The sequence below is a fragment of the Nicotiana attenuata genome, unplaced genomic scaffold (genome assembly GCF_001879085.1).
Source record: "Nicotiana attenuata strain UT unplaced genomic scaffold, NIATTr2, whole genome shotgun sequence".
Lineage (NCBI taxonomy): Eukaryota > Viridiplantae > Streptophyta > Magnoliopsida > Solanales > Solanaceae > Nicotiana > Nicotiana attenuata.
Genome location: NW_017672508.1, coordinates 90,179 through 105,830, shown reverse-complemented (window position 1 = coordinate 105,830; position 15,652 = coordinate 90,179). Strand labels below are relative to the sequence as shown.

The 15,652-nt window shown below is 42.7% G+C and overlaps 1 protein-coding gene across 1 annotated transcript; it reads right to left on the bottom strand.

The window, feature by feature from the left end:
- Positions 1 to 1,593: 1,593 nt before the first annotated feature.
- Positions 1,594 to 3,404, bottom strand: LOC109213482 (UDP-glucuronate 4-epimerase 1). The gene has a single exon (XM_019377282.1). It carries the CDS (start codon positions 3,150 to 3,152, stop codon positions 1,875 to 1,877), a length of 1,278 nt encoding a protein of 425 aa, XP_019232827.1. The 5' UTR covers positions 3,153 to 3,404; the 3' UTR covers positions 1,594 to 1,874.
- Between the last annotated feature and the right edge of the window lie 12,248 nt (positions 3,405 to 15,652).

Sequence of the window (15,652 nt, the reverse complement as noted above, 5' to 3'; positions counted from 1 at the left end):
GAGACATCAGACGACCCCCCCCCCCCAACGCGGCCCCCCACACCAGTTCTGTCCCTACATAAAAACAGCATAGGCCCACAAAGGCCCAATTCTGAAAGAAAAAAGGCCCAAGAAATCAAGTTGAACAAAGTGTCGGTAGGAAAAAGCCAAGAAATAGGAATATAGAACTTAGATTGACACTTTACAGTTGGATCACATCCGCACGATTCAGCCCAATCCAATCCAACGGCCTAAAATAAAAACTTTAATAAGAGCAATTACATCATTCACATGGTTGTGGGCCCCTAAAATTAATAAAAATACTCTACAGCCGTATTTCACAGTCAAGCTTAGCTGTCCTCTTTCCACTATTTATTGCTCAACTTAGCTGTCTCTCTATATTGATTATCCTAACCATTAAAAAATCCCATTTGCCTATATAAATTCTACTACTAAATAGTTTACCAAAAAATGACATTTTTATAATAGTCATTCTTTATAATAACAGTTATTTTGGAGAAATAGTAAAATTATTTTCGTGTGACTTATAGGTTACGGATTCGAGTTGTGGAATCAACCACTAATGTATGCATTAAGGTTGGTTATCTACATCACATCTCTTGGATTGCGGTCATTCAACGAACCCAGCGTGAACGCGGGATGCTTTGTGTATCAGGTTGCCCTTTAATAGTTCACTATAACGGTCAAATTTTCTTTGGAACCATTTATTATGTTATAACATATGTTCTGTATAACACCACTTCACTATAGCAGCAAAAAAATATCGGAACAGGTGAAGTTGTTATAGAAAGATTTAACTGTATTTCTTCAAAGCATCAAGTTGCCTTTAACAATTCACTATGACAACCAAGTTTTCTTTGGAACCATTTGTTATGTTATAACATATGTTATATATAACAACACTTCACTATAACAGTCGAAAAATATCGAAACAAACGAAATAGTTATAGAAAGATTTAACTTTATTTACTTAATAAAAACACCAATATGTAGCAAAAAACATATGTCAATCCAAATTCCAACTACATTCTACAAGAAAATACTAATATAAAAGTAAAAATGTTACTGAATTTGGTGCTACACCAATTTTATGAATACATGATAAAGTAAATATGTTTAATTATTACCCAACTACACTTTAATTAATACACTTTTGCCTCACATTTTACAAGCTATAGAAAAAGCTCATATGATTTAATGTAAACATTGTTGCAATTTACAAACTCAATTCTACCACCTTAACTATTGAATTGGATGAAATTTTTTTAATATTGGGTGCAAATTATATTGACCTTAACACTATTGAATCCCTACTTACACTAGTAACACTTTGCTAATTATTTTATTTTTACTAGTAGGCAATAGCAATAGTTTTTACCTATGTTGCTCAGACTTTTCAAAAAATGTCTCTGGGTACGTGTTCGATACTTATTTTTTAAAGGATCCAACATTAGTGCGGCAACATTTTTAGACTCCAAGCAACATAAATTTTTGCACTATAAATGTTTTGTACCATTTGATCTTGTTATTATACTTTGTTATAAAGAAGAAGAAAAACAAGAATATGGTACATAGAAGTTTACACAAAAAGTAAAAGACATAATATGAGACAAAGAATGAGAAACTTTTTTATCCTTTACAAGGAAAGCAACAACAATATCTTCTAACAAAGGGGAAAGGGAGTTTATCAAATCTTCTTCTCTCCTCTTTCCCCTAATTAAAAAAGAATTGGTATTCACCTTTTCTTTTCATTTCTTCTCCTTTTTTTTCTTCCTCCAAATTCTTTTTTTCTCGTAATTTAGAAAAAAAATCTAAAATAACCACAATAAGAAGAAAAAGTATTAAAAAGAAAAAAAAGAGAGGATATTATCACTTTACACAGACTTTCCTTGATTGTAGCCGTAATAAGAGAGATACCACCTAACAAACTTCTTCAACCCGGTTTGCAAATCGGTTGTCGGTTTATACCCGAATTCTTTTCGGGCCGAACTAATATTCGCATGTGTGAACGGAACGTCGCCGTTTCCGGGCATTTCGACGAAATTCTTCTTTGCTTTAACCTTCAAATGCTTCTCCAAAATCCCCACCATCATCGAAACGGTCACCGGCGATGTATTACCCAAATTAAAAATTCGGTACGGAGCGGGTCCCCGTTTCTTCCCGCCCGACCCGGTACTCTTACCGGACGTATCAAGTGATCCGATACACCCTTTCACAACATCATCAATGTAAGTAAAATCCCGGGCCAAATCAACCCGATTCTTGCCCCGATAAACCGTGATCGGTTTCCCTTGTAAAATATTCCTTGTAAAGCTGAAATAAGCCATGTCGGGTCTGCCCCACGGGCCATAAACCGTAAAGAACCGTAACCCGGTAATTGACAACCCGTAAATATGATTATACGTATGAGTAATTTCCTCGCCCGCTTTCTTCGTTGCAGCATATAATGAAGCGGGTTGATCGGTCCGATCCGATTCGGAAAATGGAACCTTTTCATTCAACCCGTATACGGAACTGGAGCTGGCCCATACAACAGCGGGTTGCGGGTTGGCATTTTTACAAGCTTCTAGAAGAGTTACAAGCCCGGCAATGTTACTATGAACGTAAGAACCCGGATTTTCCATCGCGTATCGCACACCCGCTTGAGCCGCTAAATGCATCACGTGCGTAAAACGAACAATTTCAAATAGCTTTGTTAGCATCCGCATGTCGTTTATGTCACCTTCGATTATGAAAATATTGTGGTCATTGAGGAGGTTTTTTCGCGCCTTTTTTAAGGTCGGGTCATAGTAATTATTGAAGTTGTCGAGTCCCACGACTCCGTCGCCTCGTTTTTTCAAGGCGAGGGACACGTGGCTACCGACAAAACCGGCTGCGCCGGTAACAAGTACGGACATACCGCTAGAACGGTGGATCTGAGCAGAAGTACGTACTTGTTTCTCCCAATGATGACCGCCCCACGTGGCAGAGAAATACCGGTTGCCGGTATCCATAAATGATTGGAAACACAAATACGACGCCGTTATAGCTATCAAGAATAATGCCCAAAGGAACATTGTACTTGTTGAAGCAAAACATCTGTGGAAATGACGGTTCCTGTCCTTGAACTTTCCCGGTGTTGACGGAAACAATTCTTCCTCTAACGACGGCATCTTTTCACCGGAAAATCAAGAAAATACTCGCCGGAAAATCAAGAATGTATTTTTTTCGACTACCCACTTTTTTTCTCTCAATATGGTAGCAACAAAAATACTGGGTTTAAGTTTTTTTTGGAGGATTTTTGGAAAATGGGGAATTTTTTTATATAATAAGAAGCAGATGCAGAGAACAATTTTTTGTTAAATTGGAGTCTGCACCTGCGGAAGAGAGAAGGAAGAAGAAGGAATATATATAGTAGGTGACCACAAATAAGAGACAATTGTAAACGCGTGAACGCGTTAAAAGAACAGAGAGATAGAGAGAAGAAAATAGGAAAAGTATTTAATATGTTTAGATTAAAAAAGAAAATTCTTACGAGAAATAAGGAGACAGCCAATGCCAAGCAGTACAAATCTTAAAAAAAGTAAAAGTTTGAAAATGAAATGGCATTTTCCCTTTTTAGGAGAAAAAGTGATTAGTAATAACTTATATTTGATTCATTTAATAATCTTTTTTCTTTAATTGTTCGGTTTTCGGAATTACTAGTCTGACTAATTCAGCTTGTCAGTAGCAAGTTTACTTATTTTTTTAACATCAAATATTTTTCTTAAGTCGATGGTCTATCTGAAACTACTTCTTTATCTTATATAAGACAAAGGTAAGGTCTGCGTACATCCCACCATTTTCAGGCTCCACTTTTAAAATCACACTAATTACGTTATTGGTGTCCAAAACCACTAATTTGATTAATCCAAATCCGCAACATAAAAATCCACTATATAAATTTTTGACTTTCATTATCAAGGAGAACTTTATTCTCGAGTTCGAATTTGAAACCTCTTTACTCTAAGTAAGATAGCATAATCTTATTTATTTCGTCACAATTTCTTGATATTCTATTTAATAACTAATAGTACTATACTAGTAGAGAAAAAATATACTAAGATTTGTTATTGGAAAATGGTTTAAATTGGTCTATATGTGGTGTGAAATTTTTGGAATGTGTTAGAAAGTTATTTTCAAAATGGAGACTTGCTTAAGGTGGTATATGTGACAAGAAGGTGCCACCGAAATTTAAGGGTAAGTTCTATAAAGTGGTGGTCAGACCAACGATGTTGTATGGGGCTGAGTGTTGGCCAGCCAAGAGTGCTCATGTCCAGAAGATGAAGGTAGCATGGATGAGGATGTTGAGATGGATGTGCGGGCACACCATGTTAGATAGGATCAGAAATGAGGTTATTCGAGAAAAGGTGGGTGTGGCCCCTATTGACGACAAGATGCGGGAAGCGCGACTTAGGTGGTTTGGTCATGTGAGGAGGAGGAGCACAGACGCCCGTGCGAGAGGTTGACATTGGAGGGCCTACGGAGAAGTAAATGTAGATCAAAGAAGATGTGGGGAGAGGTGATTAGGAAAGACATGACGCAACTTCAGCTGACCTAGGACATGACCCTTGATAGGAAGGTATGGAGGTCGAGGAATAGGGTAGTAGAGTAGGTAGTCTAGAGTGGTCATAACAGTAGTATTGGCACGCAGTCTCGCTTTATGTTGGTAGTAGATTTTTATGACTAACCATTGTTTTCTACCATTGTTGATCACCTTACTGTCTTGTTTTTATTCTGCTTTAATATGGCTTTTTGGTACTGTCCCTTCTTGTCTATATTTTCATTATGGTTTCCTGAGCCAAAGGTCTGCGTATACACAACCGTCCTCAAACCTTACGGTATGAGATAATACTGGGTATGTTGTTGTAACTTTGCTCAAAGTTTTTGGAAGATGGAGTAAATTTGTTTTATAGATCTTAATTACTGATTCAATATTGTAGCGAATCTTGTTTCAATCATTGTGTTCTTAAATAAGTACGTTTTTGTCGTTTTTTAGATTTAATATCTATAGTTACTCCTACTAAGATTTTACTATCATGTTTCATGTATGGATTTTTTGGGTAAAAACTTATTCGTAGTTTACAAATTAATTTATCATAATTAAGTAAAATTAATATAAAAATATGTATACTTTTTTTTTAAAAGCACTTTGAAAATATGTATATTCTAGTTGCGATTGAGCAATATAAAAGTAATATGTCAAAACATGAATAAGTTTGTTCTGACCGTTGATTGTGTTAATTCTTAAAATAATAGTGAAAAAAAAATGATTTCCTTATCTATATAGAATTACAAATTTGTAACTACATAAAAAAGCAACAAAATCGAACTTATTAGGAGTGTACAGAATTAACGTTTGATAAGAATTTTTTAAAAGTAAATAATAATTACCAATTTAATTCTGCTAGTAAATCATGTGCCGCATTTTTTTTTTATTATTCGGAAATTTTGTAAAAAAATTAAACTGCATATAGTTGGAGTCAACTCTGACAATGTGCTCCCCCTGCTTTCCTCTCAAAATCTATGAATAATTTTCTGATTCTAAAAGTGAGGAAATTAATCATCAAAATGTTAATATTGTATACGGCAAAATCGGGGTCCATTTTTCCGTCATTAAGGCATTTCAGAAGATCACCTCGAGGCCTCGAGGCTGCAAAGATGCGTTCAAGTCTCCTTCCTCGGAGCTCGTCGACACCCGACCTGAAGGGAATAACGACCGACGCCAGAGTAAAAATGGGGAGTTCCCAAGACACACGACTAAGTCTGGCAAAGCCTAGCCGGCCTACTCTGAACCCGAACCAGGGTGTCATGTCCAGCCGTCCCATCTCCATATCTTTACAATTAATGTATTTTATACCGTGTAGGGATTCCCCTTCTATATAAAGGGGATCTCTGTCATTTTGTAAAAAAAGGAACTAATGTTGCTCCAGCTATTCTACACGAGATATACGATAACTCTCTCTCTCTCTCATTTCTCTCTAACTTACTCTCTCGATATTGTTGCTCTTATTTACTATCTTCATACTTGTTCTTCATTTATTGCTTATCATTGACCATAAAGAGCCTCCTCTAATTATATTACGACTGTTAGCCCTTCCCCTGTTGCCCCTAATAGCTCGAGCCCGAGCCCGGGAATCGACCTCGAGGCCCCAAACCAACTAGCTCGAGGCCCTGAACAGCTAACTCATCGGTTCGATTATAGCTCTATTTTAGTTCACATTTCGTCCTTAAACTTCATACACATAGCATCAATTGCTTAACAACTAGCATAAAAATGGATCACGTATTTTTAGAGTTCCATCAACAAATTTAATTGTTATTACCATTTTTACGGCAAACAGTTTGGCACCCACCGTGGGGTTAAAAATAATAGTGATTATTTTCTTGCTGGTTTCGTTACACAACGCAAGTTATTTTTCACACTTTTTCTTGTCCAAGATCTTCGATTTCAGGTTAATATGTCTGGCTCAGTAAACAGAGTTGAGAACAACGACCTCGAAAATCACGGAGAAAACAGTGTAGCTGTTCCAATTGTTGGTACGCCACCACGGAACCCCGAGAACGCACCTGGACCGATTCCAGTAGACGCGGGCTCGCGCGACGCACAGCAGATCGACGAAACCTCACGCACCGACAGGAGCATACCACAAGGCGACCAACATGAAGCCCAAAAAACCCCAGCTCGGGAAGAACGGGAAGTTAGCCTTTATGTTATTTTTGAAATGTTGCAGGCACAACAGCTAGCTATCGCTCAGCTGCAAATCCACCTAAAAACTCCCAGCACCATAGCACCGGGAACAACTCCGCCAGTCGAGCAGGTACCGGAGAGATTGAGCAATAATGGTTCGATAGCCGACCCTGCTATCGTGAAAATGCTCGAGGATCTTACCAGAAGGATCGAGTCGGGCGAGAAAATGATAGCAGCCAACGACAAGAAGGTCAAAACTTACAACTCCAGGGTCGACCAAATCCCGGGCGCGCCCCCGGTCCTGAAAGGCGTAGACTCGAGGAAGTTTGTGCAGCGGCCGTTCCCGGAGGAAGCGGCTCCGAAACCCATTCCAAAGAAGTTCAGAATGCCGGAACTCCCAAAATACGATGGGACATCAGACCCCAACGAGCGCGTTACCGCCTACACGTAAACGACATAAAAGACGACGATATCGAGTCCGTCTTGCTGAAGAAGTTCGGGGAAACGCTCTCGAAGGGGGCCATGATGTGGTACCATAACCTAGCTCCCAATTCCATGGACTTATTTGCCATGCTGGCTGACTCCTTCATAAAGGCACACGCCGGTGCCATCAAGGTAGCGACAAGGAAGTCCGACGTATTCAAGATCAAGCAGGGGGAGAATGAAATGTTGCGAGAATTCGTGTCTCGCTTTCAAATGGAATGAATGGAACTACCCCGGTCTCCGACGATTGGACGGTGCAGGCCTTCACTCAAGGCCTGAACGAGAGGAGCTCAGTGGCCTCGAGGCAACTGAAAGAGAATTTGATCGAGTATCCTACCGTAACCTGGTCCGACGTCCACAACCGATATCAGTCAAAGATCAGGGTTGAGGATGATCAATTAGGAGCCCCTTCGGGTTCAGTATACCTAAGCAGGCTCTTGGCAAAGGAGCCAAAACCGAACAGAGAAAGGTATCAGCCATACACCGAAGACAGGAGAAACGCCCCAAGATGCAACCCGCCTCGCAACGACCGATTGATCAACCGAGGGCAAAATCCTCGGGGACCCATTAACAGAACCGGATTCGACGGAAACACGGGGCTAACAGGAGACATGCGGTACAACGCCTTGTTCGGATGACCGTGGATACACTGCATGAGAGCAGTACCATCCACCCTCCACCAAATGATGAAATTCCCAACAAAAGACGGAAATTAAAACTGTCCACGGGGAACAACACGCGGCAAGGGAAATGTTCGCGGTGCACGACGTGACACCTACACCAATATATCCACTCTCGAAAGAGCCAAAGGGTAACCGAACTACAACTTCGGCTAAGCCCGATTGGACATAGCGGAGGACCGTACCGTGCCCTCATAAGGTATAACCACCTCCCTTTTCATTATATACTTTATACTAACCCTTATGCAGGCACCCGATCAAAGCAGTCAAAAGCGCTAACCCAGCCCGAAGAACTTAAGGTTTTAAAAGCATCCGTTGCACTCTTTTCCTTCGACCGACCTTTTGTCCCAAAGAGGGTTTTGCCGGCAAGGTTTTTAACGAGGCAACATCTATATGCTATCTAAGGGGGATCCAACAAGTCTTCAAGGCTTCTTTTGCTATCAATCCTGGGCGCCGAAGGACATCCTCTCGGGAGATCATCCGCTCGGAAGAGCCAAGAAATACCAAATAGGGTCCCATGGGAAAATGATGTACCGGACCAAACGGTCGAATGAACCGTGTCCGCACAGCCGAGCCCCGATGGCGGAGACACATGTACTAGCGCCAAATAATCAAGGAATACTTTTTCCAGCATCTCATACTCCGAAGGAAACTCAACATTTTCCCAATAAAAGTTCCTCCATCGAGAACGCCTCGAATACTCGGAGACTGGCGTCAATGGTCCGGCACCCGCATGACCTCAGGGTTGAAGCTCCAAACTTGTGAGCCCTCAACGAGGCAGCACGGAAATCACGAAACATCTACAAAAAAGAAAAATGTCCCGAACACTCGGAGACTGGCATTACAAGCTCAGAAAACGCATGACCTCAGGGTCGGAATCTCTAAAATCGTAAGCCCTCAATGAGGCAATTCCGAGCTCACGAGTAATGGCTCCCGAGCCAAAACATACTCGATGACTCGGAGACTATCGCCAATCGCCATTCAGTGAAAAACCCGAGGCCATAAGACCCCAAGCGGGCAGACTCGGTCTCGTAAGACCTACATAAGGCAACTATAAAACTGCAAGACCTCAAGCAAGGCATGAATCATACTTGTACCAAGTATCAATAAACTGTAAGACCTCAAAGGCATGAAAAATTTGTAAGACCTTACTACATGCACAAAACTCGATCCCGAAGTTCAGGCTATATATCGCATTTGTAAGATTCTTGAAAAGGCATACCCTCGATATAGACACCTAAACTACTATACTCGGGACCAAAAATGGCTCCAGCCAAAAACAAATGACTACGGTCATACGGCTGTACCAGCCAAACTAACGCGACTCGGGGACGCCTGACCGTCGCTACAAAATCATAGGCCATTACTTCAAATCTACTTTGAAAAGAACAGGTTAAACGGGCTACCCTCGACAGGCAAAAGAGCTTCGACCATGTCAGCTCCAAATCACAAGGCTTCGAGCTACTCATCCTACGAGCCAAACCTTCCGAGGTGCTCGAACATCGCCGCAAATGACTTGAAATCAAGGTTCTTCCCGAACCGACGACGGGTTAGGCAAAATCATTTCAAAAGTCCTTAACGAGAGGAAAATAAATCCTACATAAAAGGTCGCATCGGCCTAAAGCGTAAGAGCCATTGTCGCCAGCTAACATAAAATGCTGCACCGGCCCAAAGCGTAAGAGCCATTGTCGCCAGCTTGCATAAAAGGCAGCATCAGCCCAAAGCGTAAGAGCCATTGTCGCCAGCTCATCTAAAAACTTGAGGGTCAAATGAGCTCGATTCGTAACCCGATTCGGAGATAGGATCCAAAAATAGTTAACTGCATATGTATCAGGGCAAAGCGTAAGAGTCATTGTCGCCAGCCTAATGAGCCTCAGGGCCACGCACATAAAAGATCGCTTCGATCAAAGGCGTAAGAGCCATTGTCGCCAGCCCATGCAAACATAAAAGCTTGAGGGACAAATGAGCTCGAGTCGAAACCCGACTCGGAGACCAAAACCAAAATAGTTGAGCAAAAGCATAAGAGCTCGAACGCCAACTTATACTAAAGGTCGCATCGACCGAGCCCGTAAGAGCCCCCGGGCCAGCCTAATTAGCCCCAGGGCCATATCACGAATCTAAGGATTTCCACTAACTCTGAGACCAGTCCACCTGGCCCAATGCGAGACAGAAAAAGATACAGAAGAAGTAAAGCCACAAGGTTTTCTTTTATACACATACATTCTCCATCTACAAAAATGCTCTAGAAATGCTACACACAAAAATGGCAAAATCTACGACCTAGTTCTGGGAACTACGGCCTACCGACCTCATCTTCACTCTCCTCGGTGTCGGACAGGAGTAACCGAGCATCACACTCGTCCGCCCTCGCTCACGCCAACTCTTCTGAGAGGACAAAACCCCTAGCGCGGATCTCTTCGAAAATCTTTCTTCGAGACTTGCAACGAGCATATTCTTTGATCCTCTCTTCACGATCAGGACCCTTCTCAACTCAGCTTGAGCATCGGTAGCATCCTTCAAATAAACCGCCATCTCCTGATCAGCCTTAGTTTGGGTCAGTACTGCTCCGGCCCGGGCACCAACGATCTCAGCCCTAACTTTTGAAAGCTCGAATTCGAGATTCGTGATCATATTTGCTTGAACTAAAGCATTATCACGAGCTAAGCGGAGTTAAACCTCGAAGGCAGGAACTTTAGCCAAGGCATCCTTCTCCTCTGAAGCTAGAACCTCCGCCCGAGCTCTTAGCTCATCACAGTCATTCTTGGCACGGTCAGCTTCATCCCGAAGACGTTCCAGGGCCTCCGTCTTTTTCTGCAACTGGAATAAACAAGTGTTAGCCTCAGAAGCCAAAAGGCAGAACGCATACTCTCCCGGGACGGAAAGTTACCTGCTCCATCAAATAGCTCTCGTAATTCGAGCTCCGATACGCCTCATGTCGCCAGTGTGCCAGCTCGACTTCCTTTCTCTCGCAAAGGAGTATAAGGGATTTATCCTCATCCAGAGCTTTCCGGAACCTAGCTCCATGACGGAGCAGCTCAGACCTAAGCCTGTCAAAGGCCTGCAGAAGAAAACTCGATAAGGAAGGGAAGACGCGGAATTCGGAAGGCCGATGTCGAAACTCACCACAAAGTGCAGCCGACGGACTTCCTCGAAGGCCGAGCACACATCTGTTGGTCTAGCCTCCTCAGCCCCGGAAGAATCGAACCTAGTCGAAGCACGATCGCTCGGAGGGGCCATCTTTCCAGTGCCAAAAACTTCGGGCGTGACAGGCTCAGACGATGTTTCCATTTCGAAGACACGACTCCATTTCACCTTGCTCTTAGCGCCACCGCCCTACGAGGGCATGTTCCGCTTATTGTTATCGTCCTTTATCCCGGGAACTGGATTGGCAACCCCTCCCCGGAGGAGCACGACCTCGCCTCTAAAAGCTCTCCAACACCTACGACAGCAAGATTAATACGTAAAAAAGGAAAATGCCTTTCCAAACGAATAGAGGATAAGGGAAAGTTAGCACACGCACATACCGTGATGTTTTGCTTCCCATATGCCCCGGGATATAGCTCGCCACCTATGCTCATCACAATTCGAGCGGATCGCCAGCTCCCAGACCCAACCAGGCAGATCAGGAACGTCGCCAGGCGCCCACGAAATCATTGTAGAAAAGGAGGAAACATGATTATGAAACTAGCTTTCGCCGTAAGCAAATTTGAGAATGCACGAGGTGCTCCACTTACGTGTATAATTCCATTCCTTGGGGAATGGCATAAGCTCCACGGGGATAACGTCAGTCGTCCGGACTCGTACGAACCGACTAATCCATTCCCGATCTCCATCTTCCTCATCATCAACAACGAAAGGCGTGGACGAACGGCATCGCAAGGTTAGCAGACCTCGCTGGTGAAAGGGCCGGTATATCCTGACGAGGTGGCTGAGCGTGAATTCGAGACCCGCCTTCTCCGCAAAAAACCTCATCATCGACACTATTCGCCAAAACGATGGGTGTGTCTACGCCAAGGTAACTTGATACTTCAAAACAGAAGTCGAGCACAACCTTGTCGAGAGGTCCCGGTGTAAAAGGATACGTATACACGTTCAGGAATCCATCAACATGATCCGAGATGTCTTCATCCGGGGAAAGAGTTTGCAACACCACTCTCTCCCCCCATCCGCAGTATTTCCTCACCAACTCAAGGTGCCCCTCTCTTATCGAAGAAATAATCTTCAAAGGAGACTCTCTTTTATCATCGGGAGCGGGACTCTCCCCTCTCTGCCGAACAGGCCCCGAGGTAATGGTCATGGCTGCAGCAAAACTAGAGGAACTGAAGCAGGAATCCGCACAAATACTTTGGCGCTAGAGGTAATAAGGGGATCAACGCCGAAGTAGGGGGATAACTATCTAACCTAAGGAGACCCCTAAAAGAATGGAAGCAACCCTACATATATGTGGGGAAACAGCAACAGTCCGCCTACCCAAGTTAGGCCCTGGGAGGCCAATGACTTCGACGTAAGTCCCGAGGTGGTACCCGACCTCAAAGGCCTCCATCAAAAGAAGTTAGGCTTTGAGAAGCCAGCGGCGTCGTCTCCAGTCCCGAGGTGGTACCCGACCTCGAGGACCTCCATCAAAAGAAGTTAGTCTTTAAGAGGCCAGTGGCACCATCTCCCGTCTCAAGAAAATATCCGATCTCGAAGTGTCCCCTCAAGAAGAGGAACAAGCGCTTCGAGCTCCGCCCATGAGGGCTCGACCCCAGGACATCGCTTAAATCTGGGCAACCCCTCATTCGGGACCTATCTACAACACCTTAAAAGATTAGCTACATCAAACTCAAAACAAGTTTCCATGTTCCCAAAGCTAACTCTCACTCAAAGACCGTTCTCAAAGGTTTCGGGGCTCAAGGTATTAGGTATGCAAAAATGATGAAGGACTTGATGTCCTGAAAGTTTGATTTTCAAGACTTGTCCACAGTTACTCTTACTCAGACCTGTAGTGCAGTGGTCACTAGACCAATTGCGGAAAAGCTATCTGATCCAGGGAGCTTTACAATTCCATGCACTATTGGTAATTTTGCTTTTGCTAAGGCACTGTGTGATCTAGGGGCCAGCATCAATCTTATGCCCCTAGCAATTTATAAGAGGTTGGGCATTGGAAGAGCTAGACCCACCTCTATGTTGTTGCAGCTTGCTGACAGGACTGTGAAACGACCCTCTGGAATCCTAGATGATGTGCTNCGAGCACTATCTCCTCGGACGTGCACCCTCAATGATCTCGTCCTAGTCCCTCAAAGTAGCACTTCAGAGGAGAAGACGAAGAAGAAAGCAGGAGGATCAGAAAAGGATGGAAAACGCCATAGCCCGGTAGAGGGCTCGGTGGGCGTCGACCTTGCTTGCACGGCACAACCACTTTAAGTCCACTTCTCGGGACATTATGCCGCACAAGCTACCGGCCAAAGATCCCGCTTCACCCCAAGGAATCCAAAAGGGTTGTTGCGCGACAGGCCGGAGTAGGGGGTGAGCGGCGGAGTATAGTCCGAGCGCCCTCATGAGCAGCGGTGTAGAGTCCAAACATCCTTCTAGATTAGAAGAAGTTGGCCGCCCCTACTATCATCACCTACGAGCCAATAACGACAGTAGTAACAGGCATAACAACAACAGCAATAGCGACAAGACGGTATGATCTCGCTAGACAAGGGGAAGCTCAGGCAGTAGGCCACCACACAGCCGATGAAAATGCTGTTATACAACCCTAAAGCCGTGAACCCAAACATGGTGGTTGATAATAAAGGAAGATGGTGAGAAGAAAGGGATGAACGAATGGAGAAAGGCACTCGAATAAAGAGACCGGAATGCCCCCATTCATAGGGGATAATGACACGGCCATCGATGCCTTTGAAAGACGGATCGACAGGCGCTATCAATGCGTACTTGAAAACTGAATCGATGGCGGTACTATCACTTTGAAGAACGGGAATCGACAGTGCATTGAATGGCACCGAAAAGATGAGTCCATGGGATGTCCTGGTTATCGTAAAGGCCCATGTCATAGGTCGCGTCGCCGGTATGACATCGTCACAGGAATCCGAAGAGGTGGGCATCAAAATCGTTTCCTATCGCTTCGTTCTAGGAAACACGGAGACTATCTGTATACGGCAAAATCGGAGGGTCCATTTTCCCGTCATTAAGGCATTTCAGAAGATCACCTCGAGGCCTCGAGGCTGCAAAGATGCGTTCGAGTCTCCTTCTTCGGAGCTCGTCGACACCCGACCTGAAGGGAATAACGACCGAGGCCAGAGTAAAAATGGGGAGTTCCCAAGAGACACGGCTAAGTCTGGCAAAGCCTAGCCGGCCTACTCTGAACGGCCTACTGTGAACCCGAACCAGGGTGTCATGTCCAGCCGTCCCATCTCCATATCTTTACAATTAATGTATTTTATACCGTGTAGGGATTCCCCTTCTATATAAAGGGGATCTCTGTCATTTTGTAAAAAAAGGAACTGATGTTGCTCCAACTATTCTACACGAGATATATGATAACTCTCTCTCTCTCTCTCTTTTCTCTCTAACTTACTCTCTCGATATTGTTGCTCTTATTTACTATCTTCATACTTGTTCTTTATTTATTGCTTATCATTGGCCATAAAGAGCCTCCTTTAATTATATTACGACTGTTAGCCCTTCCCCGATTGCCCCTAATAGCTCGAGCCCGAGCCCGGGAATCGACCTCGAGGCCCCAAACCGACTAGCTCGAGGCCCTGAACAGCTAACTCATCGTTCGATTATAGCTCTATTTTAGTTCGCATTTCGTCCTTAAACTTCATACACATGGCATCAATTGCTTCACAACTAGCATAAAAATAGATTACGTATTTTTAGAGTCCCATCAACAAATTTAATTATTTTTACCATTTTCACGGTAAACAATTATTCTTTTTAAATTCCATTCACATTAATATTCTTTAATTTTGCTTCTTTCATCTTTATTTGATTAGTATCTACTAATGTCCAGGGGCGTAGCTAAAAGCTGAATTACGGATTCCGCCGAACCTTAAAATTAATTTATTAGTATTTGAAGTTATCATTCTAAATTCTCAAACGTATAAAGTTCTGCCCCGCCACTATGTTAATGAGGGGTTATTGTCAATACGGGAGTGAGTGAACATCACTAATCTACACGTAAGGATGTTGTATTAAGTGAAGTAAATAATTGACCTTGTTTTATATGGCATGTTAATTATCAAATTGTCTCTTGCTTCATCAAAGAACTATTGAATTTCCATAAATTAAATGAACTCTAGTGTTGCACGTAATGTGTTTGTTCAAATTTGCCAATTTGGTGTTATTTTAATGATGATTTCAATATTTTGTCGTCTTTATGATAACTTGATTTGCATAAATATGGTAAAGAAGAGATGAATGTCAATAAATAAAGTTTCATAAAAAAAGTTTCATTTGCTTTCTAGTGTGCTCTATTGAGTTTACTTGACCCAAAGGTAAATATAATGAACTATCATAAAATAATATTTTCAAATAACATTCTTAATTTTAGCGTGTACTCATACAGTTAAACCTTTTTATAACAATCTCGTTTGTTCTGAATTTTTTTAATTTTATAATAAAGTGTTCTCTAGAGACTATATATTATAACATAAAATGAAAAATTAATTCAAAAAAACACTTAATTATTAGAGGGAAGCGCTATTATAGACGATAACTATTATTAAAAAATTGACTATATCACAAACTTAAATTAATTAAATTGTTATATTTCAAATATCAAACTGTCATT